The sequence below is a fragment of the Oncorhynchus keta genome, chromosome 10 (genome assembly GCF_023373465.1).
Source record: "Oncorhynchus keta strain PuntledgeMale-10-30-2019 chromosome 10, Oket_V2, whole genome shotgun sequence".
NCBI classification, from domain to species: Eukaryota; Metazoa; Chordata; class Actinopteri; order Salmoniformes; family Salmonidae; genus Oncorhynchus; species Oncorhynchus keta.
In genome coordinates, this window is record NC_068430.1 from 33,466,672 (window position 1) to 33,491,054 (window position 24,383).

Genomic DNA, 24,383 nt, shown 5'->3' on the forward strand with positions numbered 1-24,383 from the left:
TGGCTTCAGTCCAGACTCACCACTCCCTCTCAGCTCTCAAACATACCGTGAAACCACAAGGCGTGCCTTTTCACAGAATCGAAACTGTTCCCTTCCTGGCAGAAAAGAAAGATCAACATGTTATAGTTCTCAGATATGGCTGCGTCTCGCATATCTGTCAGGAAGGACCACCTCAGCTGTCCACTCTGCCAGGAGGTGCTCAGTAATCCAGCTGCTATTCCCTGTGGACACAGTTTCTGCATGATCTGTATCCAGGACTTCTGGGACAATGAAGAAAAGGGTGGTCGTTTCTGCAGCTGCCCTGAATGCCAAGACTCCTTTCAGCCGAGGCCTATCCTGATCAAGAACATTGTTCTGGCTGAAATGGTGGAAGGAATGAAGAAGTCTAAGTGTGGAAATAATGTGGGTGCTGGAGGTAAGCGCAGACCTGTTGAAGACGGTCAGGAGGCAGGCCCTTCGCCCAGTCATGCTCTGGGTTGGGCCAGACCCTCGAAGATACCCAAAACCACTAGAGTCTCAGAGGTACCGAAGAGCAGAGTATGTCCTATACATGGCAGACTGCTGGAGATTTACTGCTGTGATGATGATCAATGCATCTGCCCTCTATGCGCTCTGGTTGAGCATAAAGCACATAACAATCTGTTGGCGAAAGAGGGACGGAAAAGGAAGCAGGTACGGACCTTTATCTCAAATCTGGCGCTTCGAGTATCCCAAAGGTTATGTGTATAATTCTCAGTTGATCCCGAGTGATTCAATTCAAATAAGTACGTAAATAACACTTCATTACCGTGTGCATTCCAAGATTTATGAGGTTATTATTGGTTTGACCTTGTAAATATTTAATCTGCAGACAAATTTGCCCTCCACAGGAACAGCTCCAGGACATTAAGAAGGAATCCAAGCAGAGGATCAAAATGAGGGAACAGGAGCAGAAGGACCTAAGAGAGAACATAAAGAGGGTTAAGGTGGGTATACAGTAGATCAGACAAGGAAGTGAATATAGTTATTTACAATACTCTCTGGACAAACTCAACTATAATAGTAACATAGCAGCAAGGCCACAGTCTCCTTCCTAACTCATGGGTTTGTACTGCCCCAGGTGTCCCACACTGAATGCCCAATGTGTTTCAAAATTCTAAAGGCACATTTGAGCTACAGTGTCTTTTGATGCAGGTGTATGGTAACAATTGAATAACATGAGAAAAAAAAGAGAATTCTGCATGCTGCTCTTGCTAGTGTTACTGTTCTTTATTAAGCTTTATGTATCGGCCTACAAGGCCTTCGTCAGACATTGCTCCACCTACATCCGTTCAATGCACTGAAAGGTGTTGGAGTAATGTCAACGTAAGGGTGCAAATTAAAAACACTCCCAAAAGCTCTGACGAATGCCTTGAGTCCGATATGTAATGCCAATGTGTTAACTTTATATGACCTATTTAAAAACGTCCTGAAATTAAAAACAAACGTAAATCACTAAGTCTGTCCCTGACTGTATGTGTAACAGGAAGGTGGTAGGGCTGCTGAGGAGCACTGCGAGGGCGTCCTCTCTGGGCTGATCGACTCCCTCCAGAAGCACTACTCCACAGTGAGAGAGTTGATCTTGGCCCACGAGACAGCTGCAGTGGCTCAGGCTGAGAGCTCCCTGTGCAGCATGGAGAAAGACATGGCTGCCCTGAAGAGGAGAGACGCTGAGCTGGGGCAGCTCTCTCAGACAGATGATGATATCCACTTCCTCCAGGTATGGTTAGTTGTATCACAGGCAGTGGTGCGTATTCATGGATGCCAAGGTAAGCCAGGCTTCCTAAAAGAAATTGACCAATAAAAAAAACATTAATTATTTTCTTTCATCTCTGTGTTTCATAACGTTCCTTCAATTCGCCAGAGGCTGAATGTATCTCACAGGAGAAAGCATCCGAGCGAGCGAAACAGCGCCCCTCTGTGTCTTTATCTGATCCTACTATCTGACGCTGTCTGACGCTAGCCAATCAGCACTGAGCTCAACTGTGAATGGTCCTGGCACACAAAAAAAAGTGTCAAGGGAACCTAGCTAGCGATCGAAAATTGATTGGCCCTTTCCTAAATTAGCCATTTATGGAGATAGGGATTTGGACTTGTAGTTTTACTTAATTCTCCCTACTGGCCAATGATAATAACATCCAACCATTAATTAATTAATGTTGTGGCCCTGGCCTGAGAGGATGGAAGTTCAATATGTAGATTCATGTGGAAGGCTAAGGTTATAGCTAACGTTGCCCATGAATGGAAGTTAGGCTAGCAAGCAAGCGTTTTAGCCAGGTAGCCTAGGACGACAACAAAATAAAAGCATTTATTGTATGCCAAAATGACCGTTTCATCAACATGAAAGCGAGGAGGATGGCATTGGCTATTCTCTACAAGTAGGTTGAGTCAACATGCTTTTCTACTTACATGAAGGTGCACACACACACACACAGAAATAAGAACCATGGACAGGCACATCATATGTAGCTTGATTGGACTAAATTATTTTTGGATATTTTAGTTGTCACTGTATTAGACTAAGAAAAGTTGATTTGATTATGTTGAAATGGCGCTGGAACAGTGGAGGCTCCTGTTTTCTGTGTGACTTGCGGTAACTCTGTGGTTCTAAATCAATAGTTATTTAGTGGTCCGAAAATTTCGGAAACATTAACTTGCTTGACCATGCTGTAGGTCAAGTAACTTTCTTACATGCGATGTGCTTTGTGGACGTCACTGGACAGATGTTGCTCTCCAATTTTGTGATAAAACAAAGGTGTGGTTGAATTTATTCTGCTACTGTGTCTTCTTATTGTCTCTGCTTTTTTATATATATATGACCTTTATTTAACTAGGCAAGTCAGTTAAGAACAAATTCTTATTTACAATGACGCCCTACACCTGCCAAAAACCGGACGACGCTGGGCCAATTGTGCGCCGCCCTATGAGACTCCCAATCAATGCCGGTTGCGATACAACCTGGATTCGAACCAGGGTGTCTGTAGTGACGTCTCAAGCAATGAGATGCAGTGCCTGAGATCGCTGAGCCACTTTGGAGCCCTTTTAGGCCTATACAGTATATCACGGTCGCAAGACATATGAATTAACAAGTTATAGAGCAAACAACACAATTATCACAACACATAGGTTGCAATATGGCTCGTTTTTTTTTTTTTTTTTTTGGGGGGGGGGGGCATGGCTTCCCCAGTGTTTTTACCCACACACTGCTACTGATCACAGGCTGTAGTAGATAGAACCAGATCCTACATCTGAGGTTCACAAGTGTGTGCATGATGACATGGTGAATTTTCACAACTAATAATGATAACTCTATCATTTTCAAGTCTCTCTCTCTATCTCCCTCTCTATCATGAAAAAAGAGATTGCCCTCTCTCTCTAACCTCCCAGAACCCCCTGACTTGTCCAGTGTCTCGACGGATCCACACCTCCCCTTTGAGGCCATAAGGAGTGCTGTCTCAGAGTTTGGGAATCGACTAGAGGCTTTCGCTGAGGAGGAAATCAGTACAGTGTCTCAAACTGGTCAGTTGAAGGGAGGTATACCGCAGACAGACGTACACATAGGCAGACAGACAGACCAATATACAATACATTTCTAAAGGATTTTATGATCTGTCTCAACAGTGGCTGGAAATGGAGGTTCCCAGTCTCCAAACCATAGAGTCATACCTGAGCAGCTTCCAGGTGAATCGTATCCTTCTTTTTATGTGTTATCCCAAGTGTTTCAAAAAATCAGTCACATTTTACTTGACCCCTAGTAATGAGAGTTTGTAATTAACAAGAACTTTAACCACAACTGAGCCTTTCTCCTGACCTACACAGTTATCAGTGCTGCACAGACCCCAGAGCCTACGACCAGAACAGAATTTCTACAGTGTGAGTCCTATGTTCTTTGTGTAACACATCGAATCTTCACTCAACCTTTACAACAGAAACATAGTAATAAAGAGATTTATTTTTAAATGGATCTGAACCAACCTCGTGATAATGCTGTTTGAACATGATCATGTAGAGTTCAAAAAGTACTCGCACTCAAAACCATGAGAGGAATAATATCCCAAGGAGACCGAGATGCAAAAATAATATAATTAATTTAGACCGTGTTCAAAAGAATACAAAAAGTGAAAGTGTAAGGTGCTAATACATTTTTTTTTTAAAGAAACAGAGCATACGTTTCGGCCTTATGCCTTCAAGGACTAAACTTATGCTTTTCATTCTAGCCTGAGCGCTAACCCTCATACTGGCTTTCTGTGAACATGGTCATGAACTTCATTTTACCATCGTCTTTGATCCTTCAGATGCTTGTGAGCTTACCTTGGACCCCAACACTGCCCACAAGGACCTCTCCCTCTCAGAGGACGGCAGAATGGTGAGGTGGGATGCTAAAAAGCAGAAGGAACCGGTCCAACCTCACTCTGAGAGGTTTAACTACCGTCGCCAGGTGCTGTGCAAGAAGGGGCTTGAAGCTGAGCGCTGCTACTGGGAGGTGGAAGTGGTGGGGAACAAGGCTGAGATTGCCCTGGCCTATTGGGGCATAGACAGAAAATCAGTCTCTAAGAGATCCGCTTTTGGGGCCAGTGACCAATCCTGGAGCCTTGACCGTTCTAAAGGCTATTCTGTGTGCCACAACAGTGAAGGTGTTGCACTCTGTGCAACCCCCAGCCAGTGCAGATTAGGGGTTTACTTGCAATTTAAGGAGGGCACCATAACATTTTATGAAGTCTCAGATAAGATGGAGTTACTCTACAGAACCAAGAAGTTCACATTCACTGAACCCCTCTACCCAGGGTTCTGGCTTGGGGAGGAGAGTTGCATCACACTATGTAATCTGAGGCATGAAAGATTCTAACCATGAGAGTAAAACTAGGACATAGAGATCGGGTTGCAAAAATCTGGTAACTTTCCCCAAATTCCATGTTTGCCAGAAATCCAGGTTGGATAATTCCCAGAATCAGGAGGGAATAAGCAGGAAATCCACAATCCTCCAAACAGGATTTCTGGGAATCTTGGGAAAGTTACCAGATTTTTGCAACCCTATATAGAAAATAATATACTAGGAAGTGTAGACTGTGGATAGAATTTCAAAATAAAGCTATATACATGGTATACATCCTGGATAACAGTTCAAAGGCTTTAGAATGCTGTTAGGTTTTGGGGGATCATATCTTGGTTTTATTAGCTTGTAAACCTCTAAAATCAGCTTGTACCCTCTTTACATTTGTAATATCGAGGTATTTGTAATATCTACTGAAACATTTTTACATTTTTCGTACAATTTTTATAAAAATAAAATCACGTAAATTAAGTGCTAAAGTGTTGTTTTATACAACTTTTATGCATACTTTTTCTGACTATTTCACACTAGAGGGCAGTGTCATGTCCCTTATACAGCAGGATGACATGAGAGGATGGGTTCATTAGTCCAGTAGTTACTGCTTTACACTTGCACTTTTCAAAGATTTAAAGTTTAGTCAATATTAAAGATCAAGGAACTTGAAAAAAAAAATCAACCATTTGTACTTTAATTTAAATATAAATTTTCCTATTATTATATACTGTTAATGCTTACAATGAAGGTGAAAGTGACAGGGGTTGTTCACTGATGGAAACATTTCCTTAAAACTGTCTTCCAAAGGTTGTTCTTTGCCACAGATTTGTGTTTGGATGTCCTACTTATTTTGAAATCAAATCAAGTTGAATAGAAACTTGGTAATAGGCAAAAATGTGGCTGTACCCCTAACTGTCAGAAGGAGTAGCACTTTGGAATGCAGACAGGGGCCTGCCTACAGGGTGGGCTATTGATAAATAAAAGGAAGGTTCATGATTTCTTCCCAAACTGAACTACCAAAAGAGAGAGAGGATAGCCTGCCCCAATGTGTTTTTGCTTTACCCCTGGGCCTAAAAAAAACGTTTTGAATCTTCTCAACATTTTTGGTGCAAACGAGGACCATAGACCAAACAACATTCCTGGACGTGCTATTGTCTCCACTCCAAGTCCTGATCTGCTCAATGTGTGTGTCCTCTCAGGGCCATACTTTGACCCACGCCATGACCTCATCCAAAACATGTCTATGGGAAGACTGGGACGGAAAACAGGATGTCAGGAAAAAGGTTGTGATCAATGTTGGTGGCATGCATCATGAAACTTCCATGGCCACTCTCAAGAGCTTGCCCGGTACCCGTTTAGCTAAACTGATGGACCATTTTTTAAAAACCTTTATTTTACTAGGCAAGTCAGTTAAGAACAAATTCTTATTTTCAATGACGGCCCTGGAATGGTGGGCTAACTAACGGTCTAACCACTAGGCTACCCTGCCGACCATGACCTCACTGAATTATTATTCGACAGACATCCAGGTGTTTTCTCCAATGTTCTGAATTATTACAGAACCGGCAAGCTTCACTGTCCAACAGATGTCTGCGGTCCCCTTTTTGAAGAGGAGGTGGCTTTTTGGGAGGTCGACGAGGCAGCTGTGGAACCTTGTTGCTGGATAACATTCTGCCAACATAGGGATGCTGAAGAGGCCCTTGCAGTGTTCGGACCATCTGACTCAAATGTGCGTCACAATGAAGAGTTTCCAGATCGATTCGATGTTGAAGACAACACAACAAATTCTCAAGAGCTGCTTCAAAAGGTGGAAACCAAAAATATGGGCTCTATTTGACAACCCATTCTCGTCTATGGTTACCACGGTATGTATTATTTATTCTCTCCTAATTAAAAAAATATATATATATCACTTTGACCTCTTGATCCCCAATTCAAGAACAGACTATGGGAGGTGCACAGTACTACATAGAGCCATGGCTACAGGTAACTCTATTCCACATCAGGTAACTGATGCAAGAATCAGATTTTATTTTTAAATACACCTTATGGAACAGCGGGGACTGGGAAAAGACACACACACACAGGCACAGACACACATACACATGATAAGATGTGCACATGTATGAAGGCAATTCTTAATCCAATTCTAAACTTGCCTTGAGGCCACAGGTGTGTGATGCCGCAGTCAGTCGCGCTTCCAAGCAACCACAGAACAGGGAATCCAAAACTCCAATAGTGTAAAAAACAAAGGGTAATTTCATAGGCTGTATTCCATCGATGAACAAAGTCAAAGCAATCAAATTTAAACTGTAAACAAAATATATAGACTAGCAGCAGGTTTCTTAGTTCCAAGTCGTAGCATAGCTGTCAAAAAACTGTAGGGTACCGCCATACCTAAGGCCTAGTGGACCCATACTGCAAAAAAAACAAATAGGTAAAGGGAAGAGGAACATAGGAAAAAAGGGGGGTGTCCAGGAAAGGCTCCATAATACTTTTAAATACCCAAGATAATCATAATAGAAAACCAAAAACATGTTAAAATATCTATAGAAAAGACAGAAATGCCAATGGTGGAGGAGTTGCTGTTTATAATCAGAACCAGATTCTTGTAAAGCTTAGTGAGGCTCATGTTAAATACTGTCGAAGTAATATGGCTACAGGTTCATCTTCCTCACCTAAAGCCCATTCTTGTGGGAAGCTTCTATAGATCACCAAGTGATAACAGTCAGTATCTGGGTAATATGTGTGCAATGCTTGATAATGTATGTGATATCAACAGTATAACTGATCAAATTATGAAAGACAAGCATTGTCATTTTGAATTCTGTAAAGCAAATGTGGAAGAGTTGAAAAAAGTCTTGTTGTCTATCAGCAATGACAAGCCACCGGGGTCTGACAACTTGGATGGAGGATTATAGTGGACAATATTGCCACTCCTATTTGCCATATTTTCAATCTAAGCCTACTAGAAAGTGTGTGCCCTCAGGCCTGGAGGTCATTCCCCTACCTAAGAATAAAAAGCCCTCTTATCTGGCTCAAATAGCTGACCAATCAGCCTGTTACCAACCCTAAGTAAACTTTTGGAAAAAAACAAGCATGGCACTTACACAAATGACTAATGATTGGCTGAGAGAAATTGATCATAAAAAGATTGTGGGAGCTGTTCTGTTAGACTTCAGTGAGGCTTTTGACATTATCGATCATACTCTGCTGCTGGAAAAACATATGTGTTATGGCTTTACACCCCCTGCTATATTGTGGATGAAGAGTTACCTGTCTAACAGAACACAGAGGGTGTTCTTCAATGGAAGCCTCTCCAACATAATGGTAGCCAGTGTGTCTATGTATGCGGATGACTCAACACTACACGTCAGCTACTACAGCAAGTGAAATCACTGCAACACTTAACACAGAGCTGCAGTTAGTTTTAGAATGGGTGGCAAGGAATACGTTAGTCCTAAATATTTCAAAAAGTATTGTATTTGGGACAAATCAGTCACTAAACCCTAAACCCTGAACCTCAACTAAATCTTGTAATACATAATGTGGAAATTGAGCAAGTTGAGGTGACTAAACTGCTTGGAGTAACTCTGGATTGCAAACTGTCATGGTCAAAACATATTGATACAACAGTAGTTAAGATGGGGAGAAGTCTGTCCATAATAAAGCGTTGCTCTGCCTTCTTAACAACACTATCAACATGGCAGGTCCTACAGGCTCTAGTTTTTTCTCACCTAGACTACTGTGACTTCAGCCGTGGTCAACTGTCACAAAGAGGGACCTCAGAAAATTACAATTGGCTCAGAACGGGTCAGCACGGCTGGCCCCTAAATGTACATGGAGAGCTAACATTAATAATGTAAATCTTTCATGGCTCAAAGTGGAGGAGAGATTGACTCCATCACTGCTTGTTTTATAAGAAGTGTTGAAAAGCTGAATGCAAAGAGGTGTCTTTTTAAACTACTAGCATACAGCTCGGACACCACTGCATACCCCACAAGACATGTCACCAGAGGTCTCTTCACAATCCCCAAGTCAAGAACAGGCTAAGGGAGGCGCACAGTACTACATAGAACCATGAGTGCATGGAACTCTATTTCACATCAGGTAACTGATGCAAGCAGTAGAATCACTTTTTTTTTAAAGATAAAAATACACCTTGTGGAACAGAAGGGACTGTGAAGAGACACACAGACACACGCACACACACACGAGCACATGCACGTACATTGCAATATTGTTGTATGGTGGTACTATACATTTTGTACTGTAGATATGTCGTGGTATAAAAATGTTAGATGATGTACTGTTTTATCTTTTGTTTTATGTGTGACGTAAGTGCCTTAATGTGTTTGGACCCCAGGAAGAGTAGCTGCTGCCTAGGGGGTTCCCTAATAAATACAAATAAATACAAATACAACTCTAAATAAATGTTTATACTACATTTCATTGCTGCCTTGCAGCAACACAATTCACTTCACAAGTAATTAAAACAAATACAAATGAAATAATAATAATTGGAGACAGTGAAGGACAATAATAACAACTAGTACAAAAGTAGTTGTATGAACCAACATTTTAAAGTAAGGAAAAGCAAGGCTAAAGGGTGCATCTCAAGTTTTGTTAAAAAATGTCCAATGTTTCTGCTACCCTCAGATTATCCAGTAGGCTGTTCCATAGGTTGAGACGGTAATAACTAAAAGCAGCCTCACCAGAAGTGATGCCTCAGGGTGACTCTCAATTATATTTGATTGATTCCTTATATCCTCCTTAATACATTGCAGGAGAGGTTCACAGGGGACAAACCTCAGATATTCTGCACTAATATGCTTTGAGAAAGAAATCAGGAGAGAGGATGTGAGGAATCAAGAAAATACAATTGAGATTCACCCTCGGAGTCCTTTTAAAAGGTTCAGTCATGTAACTCCCATCTAGCCATGTCACCCAAATGGAAGGTAACGTGGCTCCATATGAAACAGCAGCCATGGGATTGAGTCAGTTTAGGAGACAACACACAAGCCTAACAATCTCACTGATCAACAGCCTTTTTGATACCATTGTGTGTTCAACACATAAATCAAACCTAGAAATGAATAAATCAGACTTTCAACCTGTTTCATAATGTGTTGCTTGTGTTTTTAATCATTATGACATGATCCACTCAGTCAGATGATGCCCCTTGTCCTTTGCAGGTCATTGCATTTGTTTCCCTCTTCTTCATCCTCCTCTCCATCACAGCGTTCTGTCTGGAGACACATCAGAACTTCCACACGATGGATAACCTCACAAAGCTAGTCATGGTCGGGAACCACACCGAAGAGGTGACATACTATGAGATCGTGAACTTGGGGCTGAGCAGTAATGCCCTGGGCTTCCTGCGTGTGCTGCGTTTTGTGAGGATCCTGGGGGTCTTTAAGCTGACGCGCCACATGATGGGCATACGTGTGTTAGTCTACACACTAAAGGCCAGCATTTAAGAGTTCTGCCTCCTTGCTGTCTCCCTCACTATTGGAATCCTCATCTTCAGCACCCTGCTCTACTACGCAGAGCACCTAGAGGCTGACCATGATGAACATAATATCAGTAACATCCCCATGGGCTTCTGGTGGGCGGTTTTTACCATGACAACCGTGGGCTATGGGGACATTATCCCCATGACCTATTCTGGTATGGTAATTGGAGCTCTATATGCTCTGGCAGGCATTCTGACCATAGCAATGCCTGTCCCAGTCATAGTCAATAACTTCCGCCTGTACTACTCCCTGGCCATGGCCCAACAAAAGCTCCCAAAGAAGAAGAAGAGGCAACACCTGCCCTGTCTGGAGCACTCAGCCAGCCTTCTCCAAGAGGGGAGCAGCCAAAACGAAGCCTGTTAGGAGAGGAGAGGTCGTGTTCAGGTATTTCATATCATCAGTAGTATTTGTATATTTATATTATTTTATTATGTTAATATCCCTATTTTTGTTGCTCAGAAAACAAGCTCAACATGTATCTCTCTTTCCCTCTTAGAGTCCAATGTGCCTTTAATTGAATCCCAGGCTTAGTCTGGTTATGAGACCCTGGAGGTAAAGACTGAGTCCTGATATTTCCATTATACCGGATTTGGACATTATAGCTATATTATAACATATTTAACATCATAAAATGTTACATTTTATCATCTTTAAGCAAACATGGGAAAGGACTACTTGACTATTCAAGGTCCTATGTATGAAAGTTTCAGTCAAGTCATTTTCTTATACACATGTCACATTTGTGTGTGCGTGATATCACCACAATATCTGTCTAATAATCATACACAACTCAAAAAGTTGTCTAATAAAATGTCTAACGCCTGTGTTCTGATGTGTGAAGCCTGAATGTGTTCAGATTCTTGCCCTCTTGCACTAATTCAATGGTCATTCATGGGCTTCCAATAAGTCCTTTAACTGTTCTCTGCCAAAACATATGTTGAGGCCACAGTGAGAGAGGACATTTCCTCTGCCAGAATAACCTGTTTTATACAGATGTGTGTCATCTGTTGCCCATCTGTTGCCCATCTGTTGCCCTTTCCAAGGGATTTCCTTACAGATCTGTACAAAGGGAGTATTTATAATGAATTTAAACGTGAATAAATTATCCTTGTGAACCATGACATTTTCCCATTTCCTGTGTGTACAATAAGTTCCTCTGTGTACAGTACTAAATGAGTGAGAACATGTGTGATGGGGTTCCACTGTGGCCATGGTTATGTCCTAGTTTATTCGTTTTAGGAAACCCTATCATCCCATGTTCTATTTATTATTTATACACTAAACACAGTGTTCCAGGACAAGGTCCAGTCAAATCGAGCTTGCTACAGTTGAAGTCAGAAGTTTACATGCACTTAGGTTGGAGTCATTAAATTTGTTTTTCAACCACTCCACAAATTTCTTGTTAACCAATTATAATTTTGGCAAGTCGGTTAGAACATCTACTTTATGCATGACACAAGTTATTTTTCCAACAATTGTTTACAGACAGATTATTTCACTTATAATTCACTGTATCACAATTCAAGTGGGTCAGAAGTTTACATTCACTAAGTTGACTGTGCCTTTAAACAGCTTGGAAAATTCCTAGAAAATTATGCCATGGCTTTAGAAGCTTCTGATAGGCTAATTGACATCATTTGATTAAATTTGAGGTGTACCTGTGGATGTAGTTCAAGGCCTACCTTCAAACTCAGTGCCTCTTTGCTTGACATCATGGGAAAATCTAAAGAAATCAGCCAAGAAAAAAAATTGTAGACCTCCACAAGTCTGGTTCATCCTTGGGAGCAGTTTCCAAGCAGCTGAAGGTACCACGTTCATCTGTACGAACAATAGTACGTAAGTATAAACACCATGGGACCACACAGCCATCAAGAAACCACTGCTCCAAAACCCACCATTAAAAAGTCAGACTATGGTTTGCAACTGCAAATGGGGACTAATATCAAACTTTTTGAGGAAATGTCCTCTGGACTGATGAAACAACAATAGCACTGTTTGGCCATAATGACCATCGTTATATTTGGAGGAAAAAGCATGCTTCCAAAGTTGTAGCAAAATGGCTTAAGGTTAACAAAGCCACGGTATTGGAGTTGCCATCACATCCCATAGAAAGTTTGTGGGCAGAACTGAAAAAGAGTGGGTGAGCAAGGAGGCCTACAAATCTGACTCAGTTACACCAGCTTTGTCAGGAGGAATGGGCCAACATCCACCCAACTTATTGTGGGAATCTTGTGGAAGGCTACCCAAAACGTTTGACCCAAGTTAAACAATTTAAAGGCTATGCTACCAAATACTAATTGAGTGTATGTAAACTTCTGACCCACTGGGAATGTGATGAAAGAAATGAAAGCTGAAATAAATCATTCTCTCTACCATTATTCTGACATTTCACATTCTTAAAATAAAGTGGTGATCCTAGCTGACCTAAGACAGACAATTTTTACTAGGATTACATGTCAGGAATTGTGAAAAACTGAGTTTAAATGTATTTGGCTAAGGTGTATGTAAACTTCTGACTTCAACTGTATATCTTGTCCTAAAAGTTCCACACAAATCACTTCCAAGTTGTTTATTCTTTATTGATATGTGCAGTTATATCCACAAATCATTATTACACATGGAACTTCAATACTGTACAATCATCATGGCAGAAGAGAGAGTGCTTGGTAAGGCCCTGCACCCACTTATTATCAGAAGAAAACTACACTAACACAGATTCAGACACACAAATCCACAAATCCACACACTCATATATTATGTTGAGATTCACTATAACACTTTAGCTACAAAGGGCCAGTGTCTGACCACTATTTATTTTCCCTATAGAGGTTTTATCCTCCCATCCCGTAGCTCCAGCAGTATAATATATATAATAAGATATTGCTTTAACACAGACTGTACCTAAGCTAGGGAAAACATTGAGCGTACCAATATGCAGACAGAACAAAAAGAAAACAATAGTTATTTTAGATTAAGTGAAAAAGTGCTTTCATATTCACATTCAATAGTATTTTCTTCCACATGATCTGTTAAAACAGTTCTGCAGTGTTAAGACATTTAAACATTTCACAAGTTTTGTTCTATCTTTATAATCATTTGATTGTTATTGGTTGTAGAATCCTACAGACACTAATATTTACAGACTTTTAATGTGAGCGATTTCGACATGGTACAATTACAAGAGCAACTGGCTCCAGGCCAATGACTAAAACAAAGCTTGACTAGAACTTCAACCAAAGACTGGTGGGATAGTGCAGTAACCTACTGTATGGAGATGCTTATCCATGTGTTCTTATCTGGAGGGCTACGCCTCTTTATAAGCAGCTGAGAGAGGAACGCATGAGAACCAGAGCTCGCCAGAGTTCGACAATATACCATAATAAAGTCTACATTGGGATCCCACAAGGTAAACATACTGTATCCCCCAAACCATCTTCCCACTCATTTTGCACTCCCATAATCACAGATAAGGTATACCAGCTACGAAATGGAGAAATATTCAAATATACAATGAAATGTACACCAACATACACAGAATATTATATAGTAAAATAAATATAGTCAATTTAATCATCAACACCATGGCTTTGAACATTGTGTTAAAAAAAGAAATAAAGGAATCCTCTGTAAAAAATAAAGTTAGCTAAAATGGAATCATTTTGTAAATCAATTGAGAAGAGTGACAGGTCAAGTATAGTTTTACTAAATTGGGCTATGTTGTGGGGAAAATGTGCTTCATTATTCAGCTTGTACTTTTGAGTTATGTCAACAGCATGTTTAAAATCTTTGCTGAGTGTGTAATGAAGGTAAGTAAATGCTTACGGGAAAAGGTCTTGGCAGATTAAAATAATACTGTGTGATTGTATGAGTTCTCTATCTGGCTTGATTAGTTGAAATAGTCAAATGGAAAATTGCTCTTGGTTTAAATTCCGACAATATTAAAGCAGGAAGCACTGCCATTCTGTTTTGAGTATAAATAAATAGAGACTCTGACTTACAATCCAACTTGCATCTGATTTGGTCCAATAGCGATTGCCACATTGTTTTGTCCATTACTGTAGAAGATAAGAGAAGGTGAAGTGGGGAGTTGTATTTGTGCTTAAAGGGATCAATTCATGTAGCTTTTTGTTTGTACTGTACATTCAGCTCCAGTTCTATTGGTCTGCCACGACCATAGTTTGTGCCTTAATCATCACATTGTCTCTAGTACAATCCTATTTGTGCCCATACAACTCTATTTGTGCATTCCTTATTTGTGACCATTCAAGTTTGTGCCTACATACTACAATTTTTCTTGTGTTGAATAATTATTTAAAGTGATTTGTTATGTTAATCCATTTGTGAAATTGTGCCTTTTATGTGCTTGGTAGTAATTTAAACAGGGAATCATAATATGAGATTGTCAAAAATGTTTGCTGTCTGTCAGGGACTCATTTTGTAGCTTCATCTGTACCATTTAAAATTCTGACTGAACTATTCTTCTTTCAGCTTCTACATCAATAGCAGCACATTATACAGTGCATTTCTGCCTGTATTCCTCCTCTGAAAGTGATGGTGATCTGTTAATGAATTTCTATGGTGTATGTACAGGATGTAGTCGACGGTATGTCCATAATATCTAGTTTTCACTCTTTGGTGGAGGTACTGAAGTTTCTAATACACCAGCTATGCGTGGCCTGAAGTAACATTATATCACTCCTACACATAGAACTGGGCCTTTATTACCCCCCTCAACTTTAAATGTACAGCCCCCCAGTCTACAAAGCCCTCTAGACTGCAAACAATATTGTTCCGGCCTCTAAACAGTTTTAGCTGAAGCAGGTATTGCATTGAAGCGAAAGGAGGTGTGTCAAGAGCAGCGGTTCACTCAAGTGCTTCAGTGGCACACTAAATTACAAGGAAATGTTCCACATAAAATAAAGGTAAAGCATAACCACAGTCTATGGCTATAATATGGTATAGAGGACGGACACTGCAATGCTTAAAAGGCTTCAAACCTGCAACAAGCATATATAGCTACTCACATTCAGTTGTCACTTAATGGCAATGTAAATATGAGGTTCCTCTACATTCCCCTGACCTCTGTCTATAATAAGCATGAAAAGCAGACCATATAACACTCCCTGGAGGGCAAATATTATGCAAATGTTAACCTGTTATGAGGTTATTAGGTTACTGTCAATCTCGTACTTTATAGTGTCATTATTATTACCTATCAATATGCGTGAGGGGAAGAAAAAAACATTTATTGGGTCCATCTCTATTGAGCCTCTTCTCCTACCACTCTAAAAACATCTAGACCAGGTTTCCCCAATTACATTCAGCCGTGGGTCGGTTCTTCCTTGAGTGGATGGTCGGGGAGCCGGAACATAGTTAGAAATAATTTGTACACTGCAAATTGACCACAAGAATCCCAAACAGATATAGTATTTGACAAAAACAGAATAATTTCAAACATTGATTACATTGGGATACGATAATATATGCCTCTCTATTTTTCTGTGGGAATATATTAGGAACATATTTCTTTAAGCTGATTTCCTGATGATTTTATGTCCAACAATGAACATGTTTGTTTATAAAAAATTGGGGGGCAAAATGAAATCACCCGCGGGCCACCTTTTAGGGATCCCTGATCTAGACCAAAACATACTGCATGTTCAGCATTGCATACCCTCCAGTAGGGATTGATACATACCACTGCAACATCCCAGACACCTGAACATGTAGTTCATTGTCAAAGCAGATGCCTGTGTGGCAGTCACCTCTGCTGCAGTAAACTCTAACCTCTGGGGCTGGGGGAAGGGAGAGTGGTGTCCTGCGATAAGGGTCACTGAGTGGGTGAGGGTGGTGGTTGTGGAGTTTTGGGAAGCGCTGCAGCACCCCCTGGTGGTGAGACTATGTAGGGTTGAGGGTGAGATGGCCTAGGAGGGAGAGATAGTTAGGGATCTAGGGTCAGGCTAGGGGAGGGACATGAAGAAGATGAACAGTGATCATGAGTTGAACTCAGTGGTGGTGGGGGTGATAGGGGTGGTGGAGGTTGTGGGCTGATGGCGTTCTGGTAGCTTGTCCCGTAGCAGCTGTTGGGGGACAGGGAGTTAGGGTTTTCCAGGGGGTTGGTGCCGGGGGGGCCGAGGTAGGCTTGGGATGGGGGCTTAGGCGAGGGCGTCTCTCCTGGGTTTTTGCCCAGGATGGAGCGCGCCTCGTCCACCTCTTCCAGGTTGGAGATGTCCTTCATCATGCTCTTGCGATAGGAGACAGACAGCTTGTTGGAGCCGTCGGACATCAGGTTGAAATAGCGGGCGATGAAGACGACGGGGAGAGGAAGCATGGCCACCACAATGAGGGAGAAGCACATGGCCAATGCCCAGGGAGGGTAGCTCTGGAAACGCTCCTGAGCCTAAAAAGAGAGAAACAAAGTTACGAAGGGAAATCGAGTGAAAAAGAAATACCCCTGGTGCTGACTGCAAACTCTGTAACAAGGCTAATACACAAAATGTCAAAAAGTGTCAATACGAAGTGTCTATATGAAACTTTGCACTGTTTGCCAACAGGTTGACTGACCAGTTCTTCTACCCATGCATTGTACCCTGGCGGGCTGATGGCCATCTCGATAACGGTAGCTGTGATGAGAACGATGAGACAACAAGGGGAGACGTACTTCCACATGTAGAAATAGAAGGCGTGGGGCCGGAAACCCAACATGTCCTCCAGGTCCTGCATAAACCTGATACACACACACACACACACACACACACACACACACACACACACACACACACACACACACACACACACACACACACACACACACACACACACACACACACACACACACACACACACACACACACACACACACACACACACACACACAGGTGAGTTTAACATAGACCCAGCCAGCTCCTTCAGTTTACAGTGTTGGGTTCTGAGAATATGAAAAGTACTTATTCATGTCACTGCAGGAGAGAGGGTAATGTATAACATTTACATTATATCAGGGATCCTATTGAAATATTGAGTGCTTAGGGTTAGAGGGTCTACACCAGAAGTTAATGGTTATCTGTAGAAGGAAGGTATATAGTGTGTGCAATTACGCTTGGAATGTGCTGAGTGCAGGGAAAGCAATCACATGTGGCAGGCATTGATAAGTGGAGAGAGCCATGGATTAGTAATGAAGGGGGGTTAAGATCAGGTCAGGTCACGTTAAGGGAGAAATAAAAGTTTATGCCCGTGTCACTTAGTGTCCTGCCTAGCAGTAAAGATACTATGTTTGTACAGATGTGTAGGAGGAGACTAAGGAGGTGGTATCAGTGGTTGTGTGAAAAGGTTTTTGTCTAATGCAGTTGTATTGATCCTCTGGGAAGAATAAACTTGGTTTCAGCTTTCGAAGTGTCCGTAGAGTTTTTTACTCTGAGAATTAGAACAGTATTCAGGTGTTCCTTGACTCTCTCACAATTATTTCTTAATCTTATCCTTCCTCATATTCAACTTTCCTCTTAATACATGTGAAAAACACACAGCCACTTCTGCCACTACAGGGCTCTCTGAGGAGACACCATACTTTACCTCTTGGTGCCGTAGATCCAGGCCACTGACACATTCTCCAGGATGACCACGACAGTGAGAGGCAGACCAGCGGAGTAGTCATCAAACATGGTGACAAAGTAGTTCCCAGAGCGCTGGACGAATAGGAGGCCACAGAAAAAGGCTATGATGCAGCAGCACACTGAAAGAAAAACATAGAGAGGGAATTGGAGGAAGATGAGGTAAAGGCATTCGTCTGAAAGTTTGCAGCGTCTTCAGCATTTTTATCTCTTCTTCAGTAGTGGAGTTGAATAAACGTCACATTATGTAAAAACTTTGTGGCTCCTTGGATGAAAAAGTCTTTATTTATTCAATCCATTGCTTTTATTGCTATTACTTTGTATTCAGCCTTAAAGGACTACAGCAAAATTAGATAAAACTACTCATCCTTAAAAATCTTAGAATTCATGAGTCTTATGTAGCTACCCCACTACGTCTTGGTGAAAAGTGCTGAATTTATGTTTGTAACGCAGTTTGCCGTTTATTGTCATGAGTCTTACCCTGGAGGCAGAACTAAGCTGTGTCAGCTAGCAAGACCAGCTGCGGAGTCAAAATTGGCTATATCTTCAAAATTCATGAAAACAAAAATGTGTTTTTGGTCTTAATTTAAGGTTAGGGTTAGGCATTAGGGTTAGCAGTGTGGTTAGGGCTAGGTTTAAAATCAGATTTTATGACTTTGTGGCTTTGTGGCTAGTGTCCACTCTGTAGAGCTGCCTTCAGGCCAAGATTCATGACAATAAATGCGAACCTGCATTTGTAACTATGATAGAGGAGAATGGGAGCACCACAGGGGTTTTTAGGGCTGACCTGTGAAGAGCTCCTTCTGGACTTTGTAGGTGTCGAGGACCGGCGTGGTGATCCCTGTCATGGTGCCGATCATACTGCCCAGGCCCAGGTTGATGAGCATGAAGAAGAACATGACAGACCAGAAGGGAGAGGCTGGGAAATGAGTCATGGCCTCGGTGAAGGCTATAAAAGCCAAGCCTGTACCTTGCACAGACTGCAGAGAAAGAGGGATGGAGAGAGAGAGTGACGCAAAGGAGAGAGGGCGCAAAAGAAGACCCAAGAGATTGTGAGAGAGAGAGAGAGAGAGAGAGAGAGAGAGAGAGAGAGAGAGAGAGAGAGAGAGAGAGAGAGAGAGAGAGAGAGAGAGAGAGAAAGAAGGGGGAAAAAAGTTTGATGCAGACCCAAAAACAATTAGCCTCGAACCCAAATGGATCCGACGACAACCAGATCTAGACCCAACCTGGAACCTGTTATCTAGACCAGACCCGATTGGGACCCAGTTTCGGTGAGATAGAGCTCAGAGACCAAACAGACAGACTGTACCTTGTTAAGCTCATCCTCCAGGACACAGGGGTCCAGGCTCAGCTCGGCGAAGCTGCCCTCCTTCACCGTCTTGATGACGGCGTATATCTCAGCGTAGTCTACGGTGGACAGCTGGGAGAAGTTCACGTGTGGCGGAATGAGGTCATGACTCAGGACGTTAGAGTTCAGGTAGCCAAGGATCTTCTCTCCATTCCTGAAGAGACCACAGGGAAACATGGTCGATAGAGCACAAGATGAAGATCACCGCAAAAGTCCTGAATCTGATCACAGAGAAGGCATGATAATAAATATATGGTGTGAGGAAAGAGTTGTTTAATTCTGTATAAGACAGCTTGAATTCCCTCCACCATCACTATAGACGGCTGCTAGGGCATTTGTTTTGAACTCACTCCATGACACACTTCTCGTTCATGAGGTTTGCCTTGAAGCCCAGCACGGCGAACACCACCAGAGTAGCCAGGATGGAGGTGACAAAGTTGATGAAGGAGACGAGCACGGCGTCAAAGTGGCAGTTGTTGTCTATCTTGTTGTAGCTGGAGAAGGCAATCACTCCACCGAAGCCCAGGCCCAGGGCAAAGAACACCTGGGTGGCTGCCTCCCTCCACACCTGGGGCTCCAGCATCTTCTCCAGCTGGAACACACAGTAACACATTGGCTGACAAACTTGGACTCAGGGGTAGATGTAACATCGTTAAAGAAAATCCGGGACACTCAAATTAGTATGATATTTTACGTTTGGTATGTTATGTATTAATTTGTGGATGTCCATCATACATTTCATATGATATGTTATGCATTACAATATGTATGATGTGTTACAAATTCCATGTTAGATAGGTGGCTAATTGGTTATAATCATTAGAAATGTTTATAAATTCTATCGGTATAGTAGATCTGTCTTTTCCCATAAATGACAGCATACAACTGCAATGGAAGCTTCTCTCTCTCTGTGTGTGTGTGTGTGTGTGTGTGTGTGTGTGTGTGTGTGTGTGTGTGTGTGTGTGTGTGTGTGTGTGTGTGTGTGTGTGTGTGTGTGTGTGTGTGTGTGTGTGTGTGTGTGTGTGTGTGTGTGTGTGTAACGGCCTCCTCTGAATCTCACCTTGGGAGTGAACATGTGTGCAATGCCATCGACAGCACCCTTCAACAGCAAACCTCTCACCAGGAAACAGAAGAGCACCACGTAGGGAAACAGCGAGCTGAAGTACATCACCTGACAGACCACAGGAAACAACTTAGTCACACATTCTGTACAATAACTACACTATACATGCCAGAGGAAGGTAGGAATCCAGTCCAGTCGGCTATTATTCCAGTGCAATTTTTAGTCATGTCATGTTCTTAAATCATATATCTTCTCTACACTCTTTTGACTCTCCCAACACCCCCTGCCTCTCCTCCTGATGCCCCCTGCCCCTGCCCCTCTCCCGCCACATCAACTGTCCCTCTACCCATACCCCCTGCCCCTCTCCACCCACACCCTGCCCACCAACACTCCACTTCCTCCCCACAGTGCTCCCTACCTTCCCGGAGGACGCAATGCCTCTGATGACAGCCAGGCAGACGATGATCCAGGCCACCAGCAGAGACAGGGTCATCTTGACGTTCAGGCCGCCGCTGTCTGCGATGGTGCTGGTGGTGTTCAGAGTCTGGCGGTACCAGAAGTAGGTGGTGGCCGAGCTTTTCTCACACTCAGGCTCCACGACTGCAGAGGGGTGAGGGGGAGGGGGGTGGTCAGAGAGAGGGGAGGGAGAGAGAGAGGGAGAGGAGGGATATGATAGGGAGAGTAAAGGGATAGGGGTAGTGGAAGGGAGAACGATAGAGAAAAACAAAATGAGGGAAATAAAATGAGGGAGAGACTGTTTACACAGGAACCAAATCCCCTCTCCCCCCTGGATTGGTTCTCCCAGATGTACATTAGCAAGGTAAACAAGGTTGTTCTTGTACTTGGTATGCACAGCGTGAGCCCTCATTCAAGACACTTGGCATTTTTCACTGTGCATATTTTCACCTTTTATAATTCAACCTTGGGGAAATGATACATGGATCTAAGTCTGGAGAAAGCAGTCTTACAGACGTATTACAGAAATATATGCATACGCACACACACACATGCGAGAACATGCAGGCACGCATACACAGAAAAAATATGCCCACACACCCACACAGACACATGCACTCACAGAAATTGCCAGGTCACCTAAACGTACCAGTCTCTATTTATGTCAGGTAGATGGCAATGTTCAGCAGAGGAAATCACGGTGGCCTCCCGTTATTCTATTTTTATCTTCTGTCTATGAGTGATGGCATTCCAGGTTACATGCAGTAACTCTGACTGTCAGCATCTCTCATCTCCCTTCTTCTTACTCCTCCACTCCTGCAAGTCACTCCAGAAGCACAGAACTGTATTCAAAGTGAACGTTAGGTCTGAACGACCTTGGTCTCTGTGTTTAGCCGATCTGACCCTGCCGATATCAATGTGAACCACGGTTTATCTGAAGTGTTGACTGCAGACATGTGACCATGGGGCCAGGTCAGAGTGGGTGCAGAGCAGCGTGGTTCTGTGGTCCCACACACCTGCATGAATGATAGGGTCTACCTTTCTCTACAGATGTAAATCAAATCAAATCAAATCAAATGTATTTATATAGCCCTTCGTACATCAGCTGATATATGATATGTACAGTGGCAAGAAAAAGTATGTGAACCCTTTGGAGTTACCTGGACTTCTGCATAAATTGGTCATAAAATGTCATTTGATCTAAGTCAAAACAATAAATAAACACAGTCTGCTTAAACTAATAACACACAAACAATGATACGTTTTCATGTCTTTATTGAACACACAGTATAAACATTTACAGTGTTGGGTGGAAAAAGTATGTGAACCCTTTAATAACTGGTTGACCCTGCTTTGGCAGCAATAAACTCAACCAAACGTTTCCTGTAGTTGCGGATCAGACCTGCACAACGGTCAAAAGGAATTTGGGACCATTCATCTTTACAAAACTGTTTCAGTTCAGCAATATTCTTGGGATGTCTGGTGTGATCTGCTCTTGAGGTCATTCCACAGCATCTCAATCGGGTTGAGGTCAGGACTCTGACTGGGCTAATCCAGAAGGTGTATTTTCTTCTGTGGAAGCCATTCTGTTGTTGATTTACTTCTGTGTTTTGGGTCGTTGTCCTCTTGCATCACCCAACTTCTGTTGAGCTTCAATTTGCGGACAGATAGCCAAACATTCTCCTGAAAAATGCCTTGATAAAATTGGGAATTCATTTTTCCGTCAATGATAGCAAGCTGTCCAGGCCCTGAGGCAGCAAAGCAGCCCCAAACCATGATGCTCCCTCCACCATACTTTACAGTTGGGATGAGGTTTTGATGTTGATGTGCTGTGCCTTTTTTCCTCCACACAGTGTTGTGTGTTCCTTCCAAACAACTGTAGTTTAATCTGTCCACAGAATATTTGTCCAGAAGTGCTGTGGAACATCCAGGTGCTCTTTTGTGAACTTCAGACGTGCAGCAATGTTTTCTTGGCATCTTCCATGGTGTCCTCCCATGAACACGCATCCTTGTTTAGTGTTTTACATATCGTAGACTCGTCAACAGAGATGTTAGCATGTTTCAGAGATTTCTGTAAGTCTTTAGCTGACACTCTAGGATTCTTCTTAACCCCATTGAGCATTCTGCGCTGTGCTCTTGCAGTCATCTCTGCATGTCGGCCACTTCTAGGGAGAGTAGCAACAGTGAATAGACAATTTGTCTTGCTGTGGACTGATGAACATCAAGGCTTTTAGAAATAATTTTGTAACCCTTTCCAGCTTTATGCAAGTCAACAATTCTTAATCTTAGGTCTTCTGGGATCTCTTTTGTTCGAGGTGTGGTTCACATCAAGCAATGCTTATTGTGAATAGCAAAGTAAAATTTTGTGAGTGTTTTTTATAGGGAAGGGCAGCTCTAACCAATCTCTTCTCATTGATTAGACTCCAGGTTAGCTGACTCCAATTAGCTTTTGGAAAAGTTTAAGGGTTAGCCTCGGGGTTCAGATACTTTTTCCAACCTGCACTGTGAATGTTTAAATGATGTACTGTATTCAATATAGACAACAGACTGTTTGTCTATTGTTGTGACTAAAATGAAGATCAGATCAAACGTTATGACTAATTTATGCAGAAACCAGATAATTCAAGGGTTCACATACTTTTTATTGCCACTGTAGGATCTTAATTTGAGACAGTTTGCTACAGCAAGAAAATAATCCTGCAGCAACAGGAAATGTGAATTATTATGTGGATTATAATTAATGGACATTTTTTGTAGGGGTTGATACTTGATATTCCCTTATGAAAAATGTTAAAGTGGAAATTACAGACTTCAGAAGCCTGTTTAAAACTCACATACACTACAAGTTCTCCTGCAACAGGGTGATCAAATTAACCATGGCCATGGCGAGAGGTCACTTTTTCCACACAGAATTGAAGACAATTCTACAGACAACCTGTAATGCCACTGTGGAAAAACTCAAATACCACTATACTGTAGTGTAGGAGTGTGGCATGGTGTAGTAAACCACCATTTGTAAAGAGTAAACCTATACAATACTAACATCTGTGTGTGTAGTACTGTATGATTACCAGTGCCTCCAGGATGTCGCTGGGACTTTGTGATATTTGTGGACAAAAATGCTTGATTTTGCTGCAGCAATTCTGACATTTTGCATTGCAATATGTGATGATTTTGTCCAATTTGTTTGCGGAAATGCACTGATGGGAGAAAACGTTTGTTGACGTTGAACCATATTATAAGATAAATGTGCGGTGATTGGTTGTATATTGCGAGCCTTCTCTTTGTACCGCGGTGATGGGTCAGTTTCATGCAATAATATTGCAATGATTTGATTGTTTTACGAGGAAATACTGTGGTGCTTGGTCAAATTTGCAAACCCTCACATAATATGCGGGGAATGGTTGATTTTGCTAAACGATTTGCGATCGCAGAATCACGGAATCGTGGAGGGACTAGATTAGACAGTAAAATGAAGACTTGCATGCAATATGCTTCTGTCTGTCAGTGTTTAATTTTAATTTTTTTATTTAACCAGGCAAGTCAGTTA

General features: G+C 42.0%; 2 protein-coding genes and 1 pseudogene across 4 annotated transcripts in view; 2 read left to right on the plus strand and 1 right to left on the minus strand.

Moving 5' to 3' along the window:
- Window positions 1–110: 110 nt before the first annotated feature.
- Window positions 111–5,328, plus strand: LOC118388544 (tripartite motif-containing protein 16-like protein). The gene is made up of 7 exons (XM_035777732.2): window positions 111–672; window positions 870–965; window positions 1,505–1,738; window positions 3,378–3,537; window positions 3,640–3,699; window positions 3,838–3,891; window positions 4,314–5,328. Exons 1-7 carry the CDS (start codon window positions 136–138, stop codon window positions 4,862–4,864), a joined length of 1,692 nt encoding a protein of 563 aa, XP_035633625.1. The 5' UTR covers window positions 111–135; the 3' UTR covers window positions 4,865–5,328.
- A 272-nt stretch (window positions 5,329–5,600) lies between these two features.
- Window positions 5,601–11,461, plus strand: LOC127932205 (potassium voltage-gated channel subfamily C member 1-like; annotated as a pseudogene).
- A 3,653-nt stretch (window positions 11,462–15,114) lies between these two features.
- Window positions 15,115–24,383, minus strand: part of LOC118388546 (sodium-dependent neutral amino acid transporter SLC6A17) — a 29,657-nt gene continuing 20,388 nt past the window's right edge. For all 3 annotated transcript variants that reach the window (XM_052526888.1, XM_052526889.1, XM_052526890.1), the window contains 8 exons: window positions 20,796–20,977; window positions 20,375–20,485; window positions 19,665–19,906; window positions 19,276–19,468; window positions 18,754–18,946; window positions 17,929–18,088; window positions 16,924–17,086; window positions 15,115–16,759 (listed from right to left, as the gene is read on the minus strand). In XM_052526888.1, the coding sequence (XP_052382848.1) occupies window positions 16,301–16,759; window positions 16,924–17,086; window positions 17,929–18,088; window positions 18,754–18,946; window positions 19,276–19,468; window positions 19,665–19,906; window positions 20,375–20,485; window positions 20,796–20,977 (1,703 nt within the window). In that variant the 3' untranslated portion in view covers window positions 15,115–16,300. The remainder of the gene's footprint in view (window positions 16,760–16,923; window positions 17,087–17,928; window positions 18,089–18,753; window positions 18,947–19,275; window positions 19,469–19,664; window positions 19,907–20,374; window positions 20,486–20,795; window positions 20,978–24,383) is intronic.

What these genes read in the sequence shown, in the direction of transcription:
- LOC118388544 (XM_035777732.2), top strand. Translation starts at nt 136, where the DNA reads ATGGCTGCGTCTCGCATATCTGTCAGGAAGGACCACCTCAGCTGTCCA. An exon ending in AGGGACGGAAAAGGAAGCAG is followed by an intron (nt 673 to 869) that starts GTACGGACCTTT and finishes TGCCCTCCACAG; the next exon opens with GAACAGCTCCAGGACATTAA. An exon ending in CAGTACAGTGTCTCAAACTG is followed by an intron (nt 3,538 to 3,639) that starts GTCAGTTGAAGG and finishes CTGTCTCAACAG; the next exon opens with TGGCTGGAAATGGAGGTTCC.